The 19,748-nt window shown below is 49.8% G+C and overlaps 1 protein-coding gene across 16 annotated transcripts; it reads right to left on the bottom strand.

Annotated features, from left to right (window-relative positions):
• Positions 1–1,573: 1,573 nt before the first annotated feature.
• On the bottom strand, positions 1,574–19,317 carry ECHDC3 (enoyl-CoA hydratase domain containing 3). Of its 16 annotated transcripts, none has more exons than XR_015139896.1 (6): positions 18,945–19,317; positions 13,638–13,759; positions 12,154–12,251; positions 8,469–8,669; positions 2,600–5,147; positions 1,574–2,488 (listed from the first exon to the last, which is right to left on the bottom strand). XR_015139896.1 is itself a non-coding variant. In XM_086334911.1 (5 exons), exons 1-5 carry the CDS (start codon positions 19,112–19,114, stop codon positions 4,836–4,838), a joined length of 903 nt encoding a protein of 300 aa, XP_086191037.1. In that variant the 5' UTR covers positions 19,115–19,317; the 3' UTR covers positions 1,574–4,835. The 16 variants fall into 16 exon arrangements, 8 of the variants coding, with proteins under 8 accessions (XP_086191037.1, XP_086191042.1, XP_086191040.1 ...); XR_015139897.1 differs by having other exon boundaries at positions 4,036–5,147; XR_015139903.1 differs by lacking the exon at positions 12,154–12,251 and adding an exon at positions 12,318–12,418 and having other exon boundaries at positions 18,945–19,012.
• Between the last annotated feature and the right edge of the window lie 431 nt (positions 19,318–19,748).

Raw genomic sequence — 19,748 nt, 5'->3', positions numbered from 1 at the left:
ATAGCCTTGACTAGACGAACCTTTATTGGCAAAGTAATGTCTCTGCTTTTGAATATGCTATCTACGTTGGTCATAACTTTCCTTCCAAGGAGTAAGCGTCTTTTAAAGCTTCACATAGAAGGATCCATCTGCTCACGAATAAGTCAGAATTTATTTTTCCTCTTGATTCCTGTAGTACTTACCGCCTGTGGTGTTCATTTGGCAACTGGCCTGGTGGCCTCATTGTAAGATGTGTTCCTTGGCTAAATCCTGTTTCTACCTTTTTTGTGAGGGGAGGGGGTGCTCTTTACCTCTTGCCAACCAACCATACATTTTTTCTCTCTCTGTTTTATCACCAGAAATGTAAGCATTTGGAGGCTAAAACACGTGTCAGCTGTGCTTTAAAGAAAGAAAATGGACTTTTCGGAATCCCCTGGATCTGATTTCATCCAGTGTGACTCCTGAATACTAACCTACACAGAAACTCTATAAAACTTTCCTGGACATACAGAGAAAGCATGGATTTAATTCACATTCTGTTCAACTGCTTAACTTTGCAAAACTGATTTAGAAAATATGGTCTGAGAATTTTTGAGAAATTTCTTATGTCTGTATCTTGAGCTTGGATGGGGTTGGGGGGAACTGTGCCCTGGCTACATTGAACTGGACCCGGCAAATCTCATGGGAGATCTGCTCCGTGCTGGGCTGTGTCCAGGCTCCGAGAAATAAACAGCAAACAAGACTGATGTGGCCTGCAGTGTTGGAGCACAGGGGGCATGGTACACTAGACTGTGAGTTAAAATAATAATTCAGCGTGCTTCCTGCACAACAAAAGTATCTACAAAGTGATGGGATGTCGCCTTCACCTAAAAGCCTGTACAAGGAAGGGGTGGAACCCCTGGATTTCGGACTCAACCCTGCCCCCTACTGGCTGTGTGATGACATGCACGTCACCTAGTACCTTTGTGTTTCAGTTTCTTTTCTGTAGAATAAGGCTCATAAAGCCTAGTGCACAGAGATTTTGTGAGGATTTATGTATTAACATCCATAAAACGCTTCAGTGGTGCCTGGCACAGAGCAATCACTACATCAATCAAAGCACTGGTAAGCTTTAAATCACATGACACTTTGACCCATACATTCCCCCCCCACCCCCCCGCCACCCGCCCTTTCTAAATTCCTAGAAATTTCTTAAAGTGCTAAGTACCACCTCAATACAAAATTTGGTAAGGTATATATTGAAAACATAGAACATAAAAGCGAGAGACTTCTTAAATGTGTAGACAAATACCTGCAAATTGGTTTTGGGGTCAAAGCTGAGACATCATTATAAAATCAATGGGGATGTCAGGGTACATCCATGGTGGGAACATAAACCCCACAACACTGGACTCACCCAGCCCTAGTCTTCCTCCCTGCCTTGCCTGTGGCAACAGCCATCTCCCTCTCCCCCAGGGAGCCAGAGAGGGCCAGGCCATCCCACCAAGACACCCTACAGGTCCAGGATGGCCTGCCAGTTTCTCAGGGAGCCTCTGTTTGGAACCTGAAAGATACATTTGGGGCTCCAGACCATGAAAGAAAACCCTTGCATGACTGAAATTTCACAAATTTATTAATGGTAACAAGTCAACTTCAACCAACTCTGGCCTCTTGATGACTGCAAGGAAAGAATACTCATTCATTAATCAAATATTTAAAAACAATTTAAAAGCTTAGTGCAGTGGGTTTGCAGAAAGCAGAGAGGAAAGGGGGGCCCCTAGACAAAATTAGACTCCCCTGGTGGATTAGTCGGTAAAGAATCTGCCTGCAATGTAGGAGACCCAGGTTAGATCCCTGGGTTGGGAAGATCCCCTGGAGAAGGGAATGGCAATCCCCTCCAGTATTCTTCCCTGGGGAAATCTCATGGACACGGGACAGAAGAGGCTGGCATGCCATAGTCCATGGAGTTGCAAGAGTCAGACACGACTTAGTGACTAAACCACCAGCAGACAAAACTAGGGTGATAGTCAGTTTCGATAGAGCTCTGCCCCCCATGCTAGCCGGACGCCTTTAAAAGGCTCAGGTGTGGCTCCCAAGAAGGGAGGATCTGTGATGCTTCTTGTTCTCCAGGGTAATCAGGTGTTTTCACTCTTCACCACTTCCAGGGAAAAATCCATCTCCATTTGTAAAAGAGCATTTTCTTTGGGCAAAGCTACCTGTTTTCCAGTCTTGTTCCAAGTTTCCGATCCAGTGCTGCAGAATCCACAATGTCACAACCAGGAGGACAAAAGGGTCCACGCGGCATTTTTACAGAAGGGGACCTGGTGCTGAAAGAGGCCCGGTCACCCGCACCGTCACACGGCTGGTTCGTGGCAAACCTGGGACTCGAACCTGGTGTTCTTTGAGGTCAAACCTGTGCTTTCCTTGGAATTCCCTTGGTAAGCAAAGCTGTGTTGCTGCGGCTTGGCAGTTTCTGATTGGTTTCCTTTGAGTGCTTCGGTCGTCTGTCTCTCTTGGCTGGAACAGCGATCTTTTTGGGGAGAAAAGAAACACGTATGGTGTCAGGGGCAGGGGATCCACAGTCAGCTAGATGCTGGTTCGACTGTGGCCACTGCCTTCACTTCTCTGAGCCTTCACCTACCAGGGCAGCAGAGAGCTCCTTCCTAGGTTAGCCTGGCGCAGCGTATCTGGTGGGTCTCCGCACAGTCGCTGCGGGGAAATTAACGACGTATCCGCGCTGTTTCCTCAGGGGCTCAGGCCGGGCCGGAGCAGATGCCCCTTTCACTGACTTTCCAGCCCCGTCCCCTCCCGGCGTGGGGACCACTGAGCTCAGAGAAGCTCCCTGAGCAGCGGATGGTGCAGAAGGAAAGGTGAACACACGCTTTCCAAAAGCGGTCATCGTGTGTGCCAACCAGAGAGCTTTCATTCACTGTCTCAGTGGAAGGAGGCAGAGATGCAAATTAACCCCCAATTTATATCTGCCTTGGGGATGAATTATGTGACACTGATGGTTGGGTAGCAGGTTTTATTCCAGGATTATTTTCCGCTCCGACGATTATTAGGATTTATAGCGCGTCCCCCGAGGGCACTTCAGCTCGCAGGCTGGGAAGTCAGCCTGGAGGCCTGAGAATTTCCTGGTTGGAAGCTATGGTGCAGCGCGTACAGAAACTGGAAAGGCAACTTTTGGTTTTCACTGGGACGTGGGAGAAGGTTTTGCTCTCCTCACTGTGGGGTCTGAGATGGCCGCACAATGACCCCCACGGCGGGCAACCCGAAGGGGCCCCGCCGGCGGCGTTATTAGTGAGCAGATCATCACGGCCAGCCCTTCACAGCCTGGTCTGGAATATCAGCCCGTTGTTTGTCAGATTCCCAGCAAAACAACACAACTGCACTGGTGGTTTGCCAGTAGTCAAAGCCCACGTCGCCGGTGAGCTTGCAAAGTCCTCCAGCAGGGGGCGCGCTTGGTCCAGCTCTGGGTTCTGAAAGGCTGCCCGAAGGCAGGCAGGTCTGCAGGCCCGCCTCACTGCAGCCCAGGCTCCCCCACAAGGTGGGCAGGCTGGGGAGGGCACCCACGGCTTTATCAGCAGACAGAACCTGGGGCACTCACTCTACCCGGTCTCCACCACTCGTCTGCAAGCTGGAGGTGATGGTGGCCCTACTCGGTGGGGTTCTGGTGGGGACTGAATGAGGACATATCGGGGTCTGGCGTGTCCTGGTGGTGGCTCTGGTGATCTCTCTTCTTCTGAGGAACATTCTTTGTAACAAGCTTCTCCTTTCCAAGAAAACACTCTTTGTCACCTTTCTAGACTCTGGCAAGAAAAAAAAAATCCAATCTCAACAGAAACCCACTAGGAGACTGCCCTTCCAGGGCCTGCTTGCCCCACTGGCTTAGAATGAGAACCAGTTGGTGGAGCCTCAAGGTTCTGTCTTTGGTACTAATTACACTTATGGCCACTCAACTGGTAGGTTAAAAAAAAAATCAGCCCCAGGTGTGACCAGAGGTCTAGGACATTTCTGGAGCCTAAATGGACCATCTTTGGGGAACTCAAGCACTTGAAGCTAGTCTGGATTCTTTACCGGAAGCTGAGCAGAGCTTGGGAATGCTTCTGGAGTAGGTGATTCTTCGTGGGTACGATGTGTGTTCTGTGTCCCTCCTCTTCTTCCGCAATGCTTGAATTCCCAGTCCAGGGTCCAGGTTCCCAGTGCCTGGGACCCTCGTTACAGAAGCACCAGGCACCTGAGATGTCCATTAGCACAGGCATCAAAGAAAGAGCTAACTGATTTTCTTCTCTCAAGCAGCTTACAGTTTGTTTGGAAAGATAAAATGATCAGTCTCACTAAATAGGTAATCTTTCAAAGACCCCAAAGATTATCCCAAAGCCATAGGTGTGATTATTTTTTAAAAGAACCAAGAAGATTTTCAGAGTGAAGAGTATCTTATGGAGATTTGAAATGCTTCACCTGATGAAGGCAAACAGCACCACACCCACCTTGGGGATACTTTCTGGTAAGAGTCAGGCTGAAATCCTCCCTTCCTGCCTCAGTTTACCGCACCTTCTCCCCTGTGGGGCGTCCTCATCTAAGGTCCCAGGAGCATCACGGGTGGGCTTCCTCACCCAGCTGGCTCAGCTGAGGTGCGCATGGCCCTTCTGCTGACATTGGTGCCCGACTCTCCAGGTCACCCCTTCCCCGAGGAGTCGTGGCTCCTAACACAGACTGTGTGCACTGAGACCATCACCAATGCTGGGAAAGCAGATTGACAGCTACAGTCGCAAGGCAGCGGCGGTGGTTGGGGGTTGGAAGGCTGGGCATGGGGTGGTGGGGTCCTGAGCACTGCCCACTGGGCTCACGGCCCCCAGTTCCTCTGATAAGGCTGCTCAGTGTGACCAGACGGGCTTCCTCTTCTGGAGGAAGGCCTTGACCCCCTCCTGGCCATCCGGCAGGCCCAGGTTGTCCACCATGGTCTGGGAGGTGAGGTGGTAGGCAGTCCTGAGGTCCTGGGCCAGCTGCCGGTAGAAGGCAGCTTTGCCCAGTGACAGCACCGACCGGCTCAGTGAGGCCACCTTCCTCGCGATCCTCATAGTCTCCTCCTCCAACCGCTCCTCTGGCACCACCCTGCTCAGCAGCCCGTGGAGCAGGGCCTCTTGGGCAGAGATGGGCTCCCCAGTGAAGAGCATCTCTAAGGCCACCTGTGGGGAGATGGGGCTGTTACTAAGTCATCCTGCAACCTGGGCCCCACCTGCTCCTGTTCACTCTCCTGACAGCCTCGGCCCGGTTGCCTCCTCCTCAGACGCTATGTTACCCATCTTCCCTAAGGTCCTCCGTCCCCAGACTCTGGCGGGGATGGCATCTGCCAGTGCCCAGGAGAGGGGAACCCTCCTCACCTCCTTCTGGTCACATGTCACTGCAAATCAGCCCCCAGCACCATTCCTCTTTCAGGCTGCATTTTCCTTCTTTGCACTTTCATACTTACTATATAGTTTACATTTGTTTATTGTATTATCTCCTTTGTTGGCATGTTAACCTCTCTAGGTCAGAGACTTCTCTTTTTACTGCACCAGAAGAGTACCTTGTACATAGTAGACAGCTTATAGGATATTTACTGGCGAGTGGTTTTTCCCCCGGCTGTGCCAGGTCTTAGTTGCGGCATACCAGGTTTAGTTCCCTGACCAGGAATCCAATCCAGGCCCCCTGCATTGGGAGCTTGAAGTCTTAACCCCTGGACCACCAGGGAAGTCTCTTGGTGAGTGAATTAAGGAATAGACGGATAGAGGCAGACAGACAGTGCAGACAGGCGATGCTACAGTCCTTCAGAGGCCAGGTCAGAAGGGAACACAGCTTCCACTGAGACCCCCATTCCCCATACTCTGGTGATTTGCACATGGGCTGGGTAGCTGGGCTGTCACTTAACACTCTCCAGCGTGCAGGTTCTGATTAACCAGATGATTAGAACTCAGATTCCCCAGATACACAGAGCTCCTGTGGATAAACACGGGGAAGCGAGTGTTCCCGCACGGAGACATGGCTGGTCTGGGAAGCGGGAGCTCTGGTCTTTCACTGTGCTCTCAGGGCCCCTGGTACCCACTATTTGAGGGGCTGGGAGAGGCCAGCTCTGGGGGAGGGAGCAGCCGCACCAGGAAGGCTGTTTATAAGGTGCAATGAAGGTGCATGCTGAAGTCACGCCAGGGGCGGGGACACTTTGCACATGGGGGAAATGATTCACGCCCAGGTTCAGTCTGGTTGGCACACTAGAGGTCCTCGCCACGGTTGCTGGTCCGGTGGACCAAAGGCGGCAGCCACCTCACAGCTGGGCAGTTCCTTACGATGACCAGCAGAGGGCACTGGCGACACACGCCTGCTACCGCAGCCGCGTGAAAGGGGCGGAGCTTCCAGGCTGGGCCAGTGTGCAAAAGCACCGGCTAGGTTTGCAAAGGTTTTGCCATATTGCTTCCTGGCGGATGTGCACGGGGATGCGGCCCTGTCACCGGTATAGTCGGTGGCCGCTGTAACAATATGTCCCCGAGGGGTGCAGGCAAGCATCGACCAGGCAGGTGTGTCTGGGTCAGGTTTAGATTTCTATGACTCTCTGGTTTTCCTCTTAGAGGGGCCACGCCTCAGGTGAGGTTTAAGCCGCTTGGTTCGGTTCCCTTGGAATTTAAGGCCTGTTTTTGTCGCATCCCCCGCCCCCTCGCCCTTCTTTCTTCTGAAAAACGAATTTAAAAGTTGACACATATGACCAACCTGTAAGTTTCTAGGACTCAATTGCAAGCCTTGATTTTAAGAGATTTTAAGATTTTAAGCCTTGTTTTGAGAAAGAATAGAGTCTTAGCTTGGAGAAGGAAAGGGCAACCCACTCTAGTATTCTTGCCTTGAGAAGTCCCATGGACAGAGGAGCCTGGCAGGCTACAGCCCATGGGATCGGCAAAAGAGTTTGTTATGACTGAATAACTAAACAGCAGCAGATTCGTATCTGTACAGTATGGCTGATTTAAAGGTTTCAAAGGCCTCAACACAGAACCTTCCAGAATGTCAGGGGTTGAAACTGAGCAGTGGCAGGTTGGCCAAGCAGACAGTCACCACCTTTAATTTGCAAAAGGCCTGGAGATGAGATTTGACTGGCAATTATAACAATTATAAAATTGTTCATAAGCTCTGACAATATCTTTGTGATGTATTTTAATTTAAGGTCCTGGCACTGAATAGGGACTTAAGTATTTATTGAATATATAACATTTAAGGTAAATGTGTATCCTGGTGGGATCTAGACACCCCCTGACTCTGAGGATACTGGAGCAAGCTGTTGTGTTCTGCGGGTCACCTTCTCTCACGTGGAGCCCATGTCCAACTGGTTTTCATGGTGTGGGTGTTTGTAGGTACCTGTGATCAGAATTTTCTAATAAACATATTTCTGTAAAAGCTAACGAGGAGGCACATGGAAGGCAAGTGCGCCCCTGAACTTGGTCCCTCGGCCTGATTTCCCTTGGGTCTCATTTCTTTTGTGCCTCAGGCTATGAGCAACTGCTGGTTTTCTTAGTTGATGCTAAAATGGATAATATATTCTAGAAAGCAGTTTAGGTTCCCCACCTGCTATGAATCTGCATGCATGCATGCTAAGTCAATTCAGTCATGTCTGATTCTGCGATCCTATGGACTGTAGCCTGACAGGATCCTCTGTCCATGGGATTCTCCAGGAAAGAATACTGGAGTGGGTTGCCATGCCCTCCTCTAGGGGATTTTTCCTGACCCAAGGATCAAACCCCCGTCTCTTACATCTCCTGCATTGGCAGGCAGATTCTTTACCACTAGTGCCACCTGGGAAGCCCTATGAATCTGACCCTCCTTTAAAAACAGATTTTCAATTGAGAATGAGGATGTGTTTTTCTAGAATGAGGAAACCACCAGTTTTTACTTGAGATGGTCAGTAAACGCTCTTACAATGTTACAGGAAGGAGGAAAGCTTTGTGAAGAAAGTGGACTTCACTCAGGTCAATGATGGCAGAACAGCTCTGGGGCACGTTCAGCACACCACGTGCAGGACGTTCCTGCAGCCACCGCAGAAGTGACACACTCAACGTATCAGCTCCTTTCAAAGCATTCTGGAGCGGGACAGATGGTCAGCAAACAGGAAGCCAGTGACACAGTGTCCTAGCCTCTTATACTGGCATATGTCACCATGCTATTACAGCTCAGATGCAGCCTTTCTGTGCAATGAAACTGTCTCAATTGCATTTCACATGAGTGCAAAAGATGTTTGCCTTTATGAAAGCAAAGCAAATCTGGAAACAACCAGCTGTACTGAGGGGCCGGCAAGAGTGAAAAACAATGACTTACAAACTGACAGCTACAGGGATAACCTCCTGACACAAGACATTAGTACATTAGCCAGCTCTGCTTTGGGCAGAATGTCCTGACTCACACTGTACTTTCAACAAGAAAGTTCTGGAACTGACCCTCACAGACACTCAAGGATCGCAGCTGGGGGAGGGGTGGGGGGTACAGGGGGTTGTCACCTTTCTCGGCACTGCTCTCCCCAAGGCCACTGCGGGGGTGGAACAGAAGACCCCTATGTTCACGCCTGGCGTGGCAAAGGAGGACTTGTCACTTGCCACGGCAATGTCACAGCTGGCAACCAGCTGACACCCAGCTGCGGTGGCCAGGCCATTCACCATGGCGATGATGGGGACTGGGTGGTTCTGGATCAGCATCATGACCTGAGGAGCAAACACACCTGCTTCACTTTCATCCAAGAGTGAGGTGGATGTCAAAGCTTGTTATTTTATGTGATTTTACTGTTCAGAGCCTTTCTCAAATCCATAAGTGTATCAGATTCTATGACCAAGGAGAATAAGTTGCATGAAATTTCGACTGTGAATCAGACTGTATGATTTGGTCTCCTTGAGATCCAGGAGGAAGGAACCAGGACTCCAAGGCTCACCAGACAAGTGACTCCCTAAGGCCATCAGACCCAAGAGTGGGGCTGTGGGGTCTGAGCAGTCTCTGTCCGACTCCAGGTCCCTAGTCTGACCCTGAGCATGACTTCAGCAAGGGTGCTGTCCCCTGGACCACTCTGCTCACAACCCCCCTAGAGAAGAGGGTTGAGTGACTGTGGGAAACAAGTAGCCCTGTTTCAACGATGGCAGCGTGGAGCTCTCATGTTAAAAGCTGGGAGGCGACTTCCTTACTGATCACTTCTCCAGTTGCCACTGTGATTCTCTCTCACTTCTACTAAGATGGGGGGAACACCCTGCTGTTATCAAAGTAAAATTCCAAAGTGCACAGAGAGGGGAGCCGGAAACTGGGTCGTGTGAGACCCCTGCCCTCAAATCTCCCGAACTTTAACTTATTTTTGCAGCTTATGAAATAATTTGGCTAATTTCTCCATCTTTTCCCTGACATGCTTAACCGATTGTGTTGCTATGGTAACTTCAGTGTCAAAATGTTTGCCCTTCAACCCTGGCTGGAGGGAGAGGAGCAGGGACTCTGGGTTGGCTTCCCAGCAGCCACTCCAGGGAAAATGACCTTCATGGGTTCCCGAGTTTTGCCTAAGGAACTCACCGTTTGTGTTCATGAACATTTGGCACTTGTCTGCTTTATTCTAAAATGACTAATTGTATATTTGGGGATATGATATCATATTCTTGACTTCAAGGGGGTCACCTTTTGAGATTCTGGTAAATGCTAATGGCCCTCCTCCAGAGGAATGCACATCTGTACCCCCATCCAAATTGCTGGTAGGTTTAGGGGGGTTGTGCCTGTAAGTGAGGGTGGGGATGGTGGGGACTATGGTAGCCAGGAGGCTGCAGAAGAGCTTCTGAGGTCTGAGGTCTGACTGCAAAGACAGAAAAGGCTGTTTCAGCTCTGAGTGTCATCTGTTGCCTGATCAACTGAGGGTATGAAAAGTCCGTTGGCTGTGACTTGGGCAGCACAGTCTGTCTCCCACCTTTCGTCTAAGAAGGCCTGAGATTTCACATGAGCTGGTGAGTGATACTTAGGCAATCCAGTAGATCACTAACATTAAAAATATCCTACCCTGACCAAGTGTTTCTTCTCCTTCTCAATTTGCCCCATTCTTGATGTGTAAGTAATTAACCCTCGTGAGGCACCTGTGTTGTGACAAATCTACTATAAAAATCAGATGCGGAGCCAGTCCACAGATCTTCCTTCCTTTCTACCATCCCCTCTTCTCGTGCATGCTTATTTGCTCAGTCATGTCTAACTCTTTGCGACCCTATGGACTGCAGCCCACCAGGCTTCTCTGTCCATGGGGATTCTCCAGGCAAGAGTACTGGAGTGGGTTGCCATGCCCTCCTCCAGGGGATCTTCCCAACCCAGGGATCAAACCCAGGACTTCCACATTGCAGGTGGATTCTTTACCGTCTGAGCTACCAGGGAAGCCCTCACCTCTTCTCATGCAGGAACAAAAAGGAAGTATTGGCCTCATTCTGCTCCAATGTGCCTGCTGGTTACACTTGCAAACTGAAATCTTGCACAAGTTCATGGTGCTCAGACTTATCGGGATGATTTGATTTTCTTAGACAAAGTCTTAAAGAAGTCAATACAACTTCTCTTTTGCTATGTCAGGACAAGGTCCTGTCTGTCTTTTTCAGCAATCTGGCGGCATCCATATGGTAGAAGCCCAAGAAACCTCGCCTTTGTCCCCTGAAGAAGCTCGGCTCCCCTGTGGCCCTTTGCTGACTGTTTAAGTTCTCAGTTCATTAAGGTATCACAGCAAAGTAACAAAAGCAGGCCATTTAGGGGAAGATGGAAGGGCTCTGCTGGTTCTCTTTGCTGATTTTCTATTTGGTGAAACATATCAGTAGGAAAATAACTTTTAAAAGCACCGAGTCCTAGCAAACAAACAGCAGAATGTCCCATAAACATTATTAATGTGAAACGAAAGACCAAGTCTTGGCTCTGACTTGCTTCCATCTCTATGAAGTCAAGTCAATCACTTTTCAGGTTTGTCCCTCCACAAAATGAAAACTATGATCTCCTTGGGGGTTTCTGGAAGGGCAAGGAAAATAAGAACGTATCCCAATCACCTTCCCCTTCCCCTCTCTGATGTTCACTTCTGTCTGGTCTACATTGAAGGTCTCCTCAAGTATTTGTTGCATCATTAATGACCAAAGAAATGAATGAGTAAGTCAATGTATGAAGGAGAAATTAGGTGAAGTAATCCTAGGGTTCAGGTTATGAAACTGCTTTATACATCTCTCTCAAGTCGATTTTCAGTTTTCAGGTCGGCTGGAAATTCTCTTTTCCTTCTGTTTCCCTCAGTACCTTGCGAGTAAGCATACAGCAGGCGCTCAGGAGATGCTCACTAAATGGACAGTGTGTTACTTAAGGTGGATTCTATATTTTTGATTATCCGGTTGATCTGATACATGTATAAGTCATCCCCGATTTTGTTCTTCCTCCTATAGGTTGTTGATGTTGTTTAGTCACTAAGTTGTGTCTGATTCTTTGCAACCCCCTGGACTGTAGCTTGTGAGGCTGCTCTATCCATGGGATTTTCCAGGCAAGAATACTGGAATGGGTTCCCATTTCCTTCTCCAGGGCTTCTTCCCCACCCAGGGTTTGAACCAGCATCTCTTGCATCGGCAGGCAGAATCTTTACCACTGAGCCACCAAGGAACCCGCTTCCTCCTCTATATCTGTTGTCAATTTCCCTTCCTAATGTGGTTAAAGAGACAGAAAAAGGGAGAAGAGGAAAAATGAAGAGGTTAATTTTCCTACTTGGGAGGCAGTGATTATAAAAGTTAGTTGAAAGAAGGGTTTGGAAATCATTTTTAAAATCATTATTGTTATGAATGCTCTCTTTTCTGTTGACAGAGTTGTTTTAGTTTAAAACTTTAAAGATTTTAATAATCTTAGGTCCTTCTTTTCTAAAAGGGTAGAGTCCCACTCTCTATTTCTTACTTAAGACGTGGGTACCAAGATGTACCCCGTAAGGCAGGGATGGCAACTCTTAGTGGCAGCACTGCATGATCAAATGCCAACCACAGTCACTTCTGAAAAGTTGAAACCAAATATTTGCTTGGATGAAGGGTTCACCAGTGACCACAGGGGTTTCAGTAGTTCTACAGTGGTGACATATCATAGCTTAAATACTTATCTGTAAAATAGAAGCCTAATTCAATATTTAATACAGTTATCACTCTCAGGCTTGCAATGTTGACCATCACCCTGGCTTACCTCAGAACAAGTTTGAAATACTTCTGCATGATAGTCTGGGCCTTGTTCATCCGTCAGTTCCTTTAAATCATGTCCAGAAGAAAATACAGGCCCTTCAGCTGCAACATTTCCAGTTGAGAAAAGAAAATACAAAGATGTCCAGCTAGAGCTGGACAGTAACTTACCTGTCTACTGAATAACTTCAGGGAGTGATCGAATTGATGCTCTGGACACTTAGAGAAAGTTGTTTCTTTTCTTTTTTATATTTCTTTCACTATGGAAACAGCTTTAGAGAAAGTTAATGGCCTGATTTTGATAAGAATAATTCAAGTTAGCTGGAAGAGCTATAGCCAGTATTTTATGATGACAGCACAGGGTGAGGCTCTAAAAAGGTCCCTGGTGGAGACCTGTGAAAATGTGCATTATGTAAAGGAGAAGGCTTGGTAACCAACTGAGCTCAGCAACCAGCCATCTTCAGAGTTGTCCCTTTGGTCTCAGCTTTGTTTTTTGAGACTTGGCCTGTCCTGAGTGTATCAACTCATGCAGGGCCACGGAAATCCACCAGAGCCTTTGGCAGCATCCCTGTCCATCAGTCTGCCCCAAGGCTGGAATCAGGAAGGTCGGGGCGTGAAGAGAATCCCTTTATTTTATAAACTAGGGGCCTGAGGAGGTGGTTTAATTGTCATTGTCATTAACAACAACATCAAAATGTGATCCCATGATGAGCTGGGAACATTTTACATTTCCTCTGATCATGGCCGTTGTGACAGGAAGTGCTGTTCCCTTTAAGCAAGCCAAAGAACAGTGTCGTTTGGAAGTGAGCTGCCTTCGACGTATCTGGGTTACAGCAGTCAGAGGACTGCTGATCTCTACCAGCTGTATTTCTTTTTTCTTCACCACATAAAACAGTTGAAAATGTATATTCAACTACTGATAGAAGGTCACATTCTCCAGAAACACTGATCCTTAATTAAAGAAATACAAAAGCATTACAGAGCAGTTTCCATATTACTTGTCTGTGGCTGCTTTAAAATACTGATGTTGCTCTTATTTATACCACCACCATCATCACCAGCTCATCTGCTAAAAATTCTTACTGGAAAAAAGAGCCAGGAAAGAACTGGGCAAAATCTGGCAGGCATTCTGGCACCACTGAAGAAGGCTGCACAGCTCAGCTGAGAGCCCGGTAAGAGTCGGAAGACAAACCCATCATACGTCCTAACAGCCTGGTCCTAGCCGACCAGGCACTCTACCAAAAGGATTGGCGATTAAACCCATCGCATAGGGCCCACGAGGACATCAGATCTCAGCATAGCCTCATGTGGCAATGTTCAGTATCCACCAAAAATGGAAACATATACTTTTACTGCACAGTAATGTTTGCTATAATTTCCACAGCAGATAGTGTCAGTACAACTTTAGGATAATGCCCTAGTTAACTAAAGAAATTTGAGACACCTCTTCTGGGTTCTGCAGAATGCTGAGGATGGACATTTCATCAATACCTGAAATGATAATGACCTTCAGATCCTGGCTTTCAGCTTCATGAAGGATGTCGCTCTGGAGAGATTTCAGCATGGCCAATGACAGCGCATTTCTTCTCTTTGGATCACTCAAGACGATGCTCCTGCAAAGAACATTTTATAATTACTGGGTTGTGTCCCAGTCAAAACAATTGCTGCTGAGGACCCCTGCTGCAATTTGGGAGCTGTTTTTTTTTTTTTAACTTTGTACTATGTATTGAGGTGTAGCCAGTTAACAAAGTTGTGACAGTTTCAGGTGAACAGGGAAAGGACTCAGCCATACACACATATGTATCCATTCTCCCCCAACCCCTCCCATCCAGGCTGCCAGGTAACACTGAGCAGAGTTTCATGTGCTATACAGAAGGTCCTTGCTGGTTATCCATTTTAAATATAGCAGTGTGTACATGCTCATCCCAAATTCCCTAACTATCCCTTCCTTCTAACAACCGTAAGTTCATTTTCTAAGTCTGTGAGGCTCTTTCTGTTTTGTAATTAAGTTCTTTTGTATCATTTCCTTTTAAATTCCACATATAAGGGATGTCATATGATATTTCTCCTTCTCTGATTTACATCACTCAGCATGACACTTTCTAGGTCTCTCCATGTTGCTGCAAATGGCAGTATTTCATTCTTTTTAATGGCTGAGTAATATTCCATTATATATATGTATGTATGTATGTATGTATATGCCCCGCATCTTCTTTACCATTCTTCTGTTGATGGACACTTAGGTTGCTTCCGTATCTTGGCTATTGTAAACAGTGCTGCAATGAACACTGGAGTGAGTGTAACCTTTCAAATCATGTTTTTCTCCGATATATGCCCAGGAGTGGGATTGCAGGTCATATGGTAGTTCTATTTTTAGTTTTTTAAGGAACCTCTGTACTGTTCTTATAGTGACTGCACCAATTTACATTCCTACCAGCAATGTAGGAGGGGTTGGGGACCTATTTTTAAAACCCTGGAAAAGAGAGCTGTGGGCACTCAGAGGCCATTGAGAGGGTTTTTCAAGTCTCTGGAGTGACAGCTCAGTCAAAACAAGGGGACTACCTGAAATGTGGGGGCTTTCCTCCCCTTGCTCTCGAGTTGTTTCCCTTTTTTTCCCAAGTCTGTCTCAGAACTATTACTGCCACCTCCACAGAAAGGGCAAGGCATAGGAGTTCCAGCATAATCACCACCCAGGCTGAGTGGCTGCATGGAGGCCGACACGCCTGCTTCTTTCCATTGTTCTTCAGAAAGAATAGGCAGAAAAGGAGCCAGGAATGAAAATACGCCCCCAAATCGCCTCCCACCCACACCATGGAAGAGGCAGCCGAGGTGCAGACGCCAGCCGGCACGTGCGTCTCCCTACCTTTCCTGTAGTGACACTGTGTAAGCCAGCAAAATATTCCTGCTGTCTGAGAAGGGGGTGCTATGTGCAGAACTGTTGCAGCAAGAGGGTCTCCCGGCCATGTTGTCCCTGAAAAACCAGTGTTCAAAGGCTTGCTTGCTGTTTTATGGTACTCCATGAGCTGGTGGTAATAACCTGGCTTGTCACCTTGCTGCCTGCACGCAGAATGTCTTGTTTTTGCTCTTCTAAGGGACAGTCACAAGCTAGACACCAGGTGGTGGTCGTGTCTTCTGGTTCCCAGCCGGCCCCGGCTGTGCTTTTTCTGCCTTCCTCACTCTGCACCTGGTATTTCCACTGCTGTGTCACCTGGCATCTTCCTTAAATAGCCTCTGTGCCTCTGCTTTCTGGGAAACCCATTGATGACTGAATTTATTTTGGAGCATTAAGAGTAACCATTTTCTCTGGAATGCCACATTGGTTTTGCTGCTGTCTTTAGGTGGTTGTGATAGTCATCATTTGGTTTCTCATACTCTCTCCTAAGCACAAAAATGACTCACAGCTGATATGCTGACAGCCCCAGAAACCTATATTCTGGCGGCGGTGGAGAGAGACTGCTGATAAACCTTCCAGTAAAATAATTAGTGTGCTCCCTGTGACAAACCTAAAAAGCTGCCCTCCCATCAGTGACATAGGCTTAAATGAAATCCTAAGGCCTTGGGCAAAATTGTGTACAAAGACGCCAGCCCTCAGATGCCCTTAGTGTTGTGTGTCCCGTTAATCCTTTGGCCTGAGCGTCACACACCCTGTCAGAGTGCTCTGAGTTGCGAGTTTGCTCTTCAGCCCCATATCACCAGCCTTCTGTTCCTGCCATTCCACTAAGGCTGTTGCCACTGAGAATCCCGATTGCCAGAACTAAACCCAACTAATCCCACCTGCCTTCTGGAAGCACGTTCCTCCTCTCTCGTTTTTTTGGTGCTTCTCCGGCCACTCCTTCCTGACTTTGGGGATGGGCTCCTCGCCCTCTGCTCACCTCTAGATGCCACGATCCTCAGGGTTCTCTCTTCTTGTTCCCTACACTCCTCCCAGGCAGCTGCCCTGTGGCCTTGGCATCAGCTACACCTCTGTGCTGACCACGCCCAATCTTTGCCTCAGTTCAAACCTCTGAGCTCCAGACCCACAAGTTCACTAGCATGGCTTCTGGACTCTCCCGCCAAGGTGCCCCTTAAGCCTCCTTTTCCCAGTGACCAAACAGACCCTCTATCTTTGCTTATCTCAGAAAGCCATCCTGGATTGCTATTCAATGGGTTATTGAGACCCGATTGCTCCATTCTATGTCAAAGGTCATGAAACCCAGTGGATAACACCTCCTGAGAATCTCACTGGTCTGAATTCCCCAGCGGCTACCTTGTCTTGCACCGGAGCTTTAACACCACCCCTTTTGAAAGGGGATCTCTTTAAGAGTAAGGTCACCACCAGGGCAGGTGATAAAAATGTAATCTTTCCATTTACGAGGCAAGAGATGGTCCCTGTAGATGCTTCAGTGAGCTGCCTGGAGTCTATCCCGTTGCCATAAACCACTCACAGGTCTGTGGGGCAAGACGCTGCCAGGCTCCCATGCGGAGGAGACACTCAACATGAATCTGTTGATTGAATTCATGACCAAAAAGAGCACTTCTATTTTGCAAGGCCAGTTCCACCAATTGCCGTGGATTTTCACCTCGTCTAGTTTCCTGGCTTCTCTTTTAAACCCAAGTGGCGAGCACCCTGGAATGGCTCAGCAAGAGTGGAGGCAGCTTTGGAGGCAGATGGGCCTTTCTCTGTCAGCCCTCCTGCCTCCTAGCTGTGTGGCCTCCAGCAGGCTGTCCTCTGAACTCATTTCCTCAGTCAAGCGGGGATGACGTCATCTATAACACCTGGTGGCTGTAGGGAGGGTTGCGGGTGAGGAGTGTGCAGCACCACACTCAGCACTGGCCCTCACAGGAGGCAGCACAGGGGCAGCTGTTGAAAGGGACACTTCAGTGAGTTGCTGCAGCTCACCCCTTAGCACCTGACATTGTTCTGCTTTAGTGCTGGCTTGCCTTCGTTCCTATTAAACCATTCCTGACATCCTCCTTTCTTATTTATGTTTATTTTACCTCTGGAGAACCAGGGAGCCTCCCCAGTGATTCAGTGGTAAAAAAAACCACCTGCAGTGCAGAAGACATTGGAGATGTGGGTTTGCTCCCTGGGTTGGCAAGATCCTGTGGAGGAGGAAATGGCAACCTACTCTGGCATTCTTGCCCGGAGAATCCCAGGGACAGAGGAGCCTGATGGCCTACAGCCCATGGGGTCACAGAGTCGGACACGACTGAGGGACTGAAAACACACACACCCACTGGAGAATCAAAAACATCTTCTGTCATCTGGCTGCCATGCCAAATGGGCCAGATTTGAAGAAACAGTTTTTTAAGGGCCCTACTTTGCCCTTAAAAATGGGCAAGTAGGGCTCCTGCCCTGGCCCTGCACTTTGGAGAACTCTGCTCCGACAGGCCCCCTTCCAGCGGTACCCCTCTTGGCAAGCAAGGAGTCCAGTGGGATGTTGAGATGTGTGCACCTGGAAATCCCCACACCCTTCCACACCCCACTGCAGTCACCTGAAACCCTGGAATTCCATGGCTCTGCAGGGGGCACCCTAAGGCCTACGGGGTGGTTGTGAGCAGCTGAGTGTAGGGGGTGAAGGAGTAGATACTGTGGGCATGCTGCACAGGATGTCTGGGACCTGTGTGCCAAGACCCCAGCAGAGCATCAGGACGGAGTGGGGGAGAGGTGAGGGGTGCCAGAGCAGGGTGGGAAGAACAGAACAAAGCTACAGGCCAAGAGTGCTCTCCACTGCTTTGGGGGAGCTCCTTGGAGCCTGAGGACTCAAAGAGCCTTCCAAATCTTGGGCTTCCCTGCTGGCTCAGCTGGTAAAGAAACCTTGCCTAATGCAGGGGATGTGGGTTCGATCCCTGCATAGGGAAGATCCCCTGGAGAAGTAAGTGGCAACCCACTCCAGTATTCTTGCCTGGAAAATTCTATGGACAAAGAGCCTGCTGGGCTACAGTCCATGGGGTGGCAAAAAATCAGACACATCTGAGCACTGAGCACTCGCACACACCAGATTTTAGGACTGCCTACTTGTCAGGAGAGAAGGAAATATATTGGCCTATCTTGCAGTTTGCTTAATTTGTAAGGTCTAAATACTCAAGACATGTCAGGTAGGCCTCCCTCGGCACTCTTGCTTGGGCCAGGCAAACGTCAAGGTGAGGCCTGGATGGAGCTGAAGGCCTTCTGCCCTTACCACTCCACCGTCCAGTTTCAAGTGTGTGCCCAGGTCTGTTTTTGTAAAAGGGGTTTAGGCTTGTTGAGCCAAAGGGCAGAGCTCAGTGCAGTGTGTCCTTCGTCCTATTTATTTACCGCCCCCACGTGGGCACTTCTGGCTGCAGGCCGAGGAGCAGCTCCGCTAAGCCTGACGGCGCCTTGGAGCCGCGTCAAGTTTGTGAGGCCCAGAGCCCTCTATGAAGGGCTTTCTCAAAGGCACAGAAGCGGAGGAGCCTCCCACAAGGCTGCCCACGCTGAGTCCAAGTGCGAGGTCGACTCGCTCTGGGGTTTAGGGGCAGTGCTGGCACCGTCGCAGGCAGCCCCACTTAAATCCTCGGTGTGAATCCTGCAGGGTCCCAGAGGCCACTGAGCCCAGGCAAGGGACCTCTGTAAACGCCGCATCCGCGGATTCTTTTCACGTCGGACACTCCGCCGAACAGATGGACTGCGATAGATAAACTGGACTCTGCGGCGGGCGGAGCTGACCACCGACGGAGCCGCTCTGGACTCTGCGTGGGGTGGCACGGTTGGCAGCCAGCCTCCTGCGCCCCTCTCTCTTCCTGGGTCCCGCTGGCCACCCCCCGGGGAACAGCCCCGCACCCAGGCGGGCCGCTGACCTGATGCCGTCCCGTTGCCGCGCGATGGTGGGTCGCGGCCCTGGCTCCGGCCGCCCGATCCCGGCCGGCCCCCCGCTGCAGAAGCCAGTGGTGAGCGGAGCCCACGGACCGCGCCGGAGCCACCCCGACCCCTTCGCTCCCAAGGCCCGCAGGCCCGCGGCCGCGGCCATGGCGGCTAGAGACGCGCCGGAGTCGGACGCCGCTGAGATCGACGCCGGGGTCCGCGGGCTCTGGGCGCTCCGATGGGCGTGGGTGCCGGCCGGGCCGCTGCGCTCCGATCGCTCCAGGCCGCGGGCAAAACTGGATCGGGGACCCGGGGCCCAAGCTGGGACCCGACTCTTCTCCCCAGGCCTTTCCCCTCCGCCCCGCCCCTCCCCGTCCCGCGCGGGGGCCGCGAGTCCTTCCGCTGCGCCCCGAGGCTCCGCCCCCGTAACACTGCCTCTGGCGCCGCGTCCGCCCTTGCCCCGCCCCTTGCCTTTGGCGCCCCTCCCTCGAAATCCCTACCTCGCCTCTGACCCCGCCCCTCGTGTCGCCCCGCCCCCGAGGCCGGGGCGCCCTGTCCCCGGAAGACTTGAAGGGTCGGACCTGGGGTGAACAACTCAAAACCTGCAGGCGTGCTCTGTGGTTTGTTTGCCTTAGCAAGGCCAGATGAAGGGGTTTAAAGGAGGCGAGGCGTGGGTTGGCTTGTTCCCTTTTGCTACAACACCAAGAACATGGTGGTTTGCCTAGATCAGAAGAAAAATGAGAGCCATCAGGGAGCGAATGATGTGAGCTACCGGACACTGCTTTTTTTTTTTTTTTTTA

Source organism: Bos grunniens, chromosome 13, assembly GCF_055505025.1.
Source record: "Bos grunniens cultivar Pamir isolate PY7600 chromosome 13, Bosgru_T2T1.0, whole genome shotgun sequence".
In the NCBI taxonomy this organism is placed as follows: domain Eukaryota; kingdom Metazoa; phylum Chordata; class Mammalia; order Artiodactyla; family Bovidae; genus Bos; species Bos grunniens.
The sequence above is the reverse complement of the archived record's forward strand: the minus strand, read 5'-3'. Positions and strand labels throughout refer to the sequence as shown.

Bases quoted from the DNA above. Each gene is read 5' to 3' on its own strand.
- ECHDC3 (XM_086334911.1), bottom strand. From the start codon at position 19,114: ATGGCCGCGGCCGCGGGCCTGCGGGCCTTGGGAGCGAAGGGGTCGGGG. The intron at 13,760-18,944 runs GTCAGCGGCCCG...TGTTCTTTGCAG, and splicing joins CGGCAACGGGACGGCATCAG to GAGCATCGTCTTGAGTGATC. The intron at 12,252-13,637 runs GTATTGATGAAA...GAAATGTTGCAG, and splicing joins GAAGGTCATTATCATTTCAG to CTGAAGGGCCTGTATTTTCT.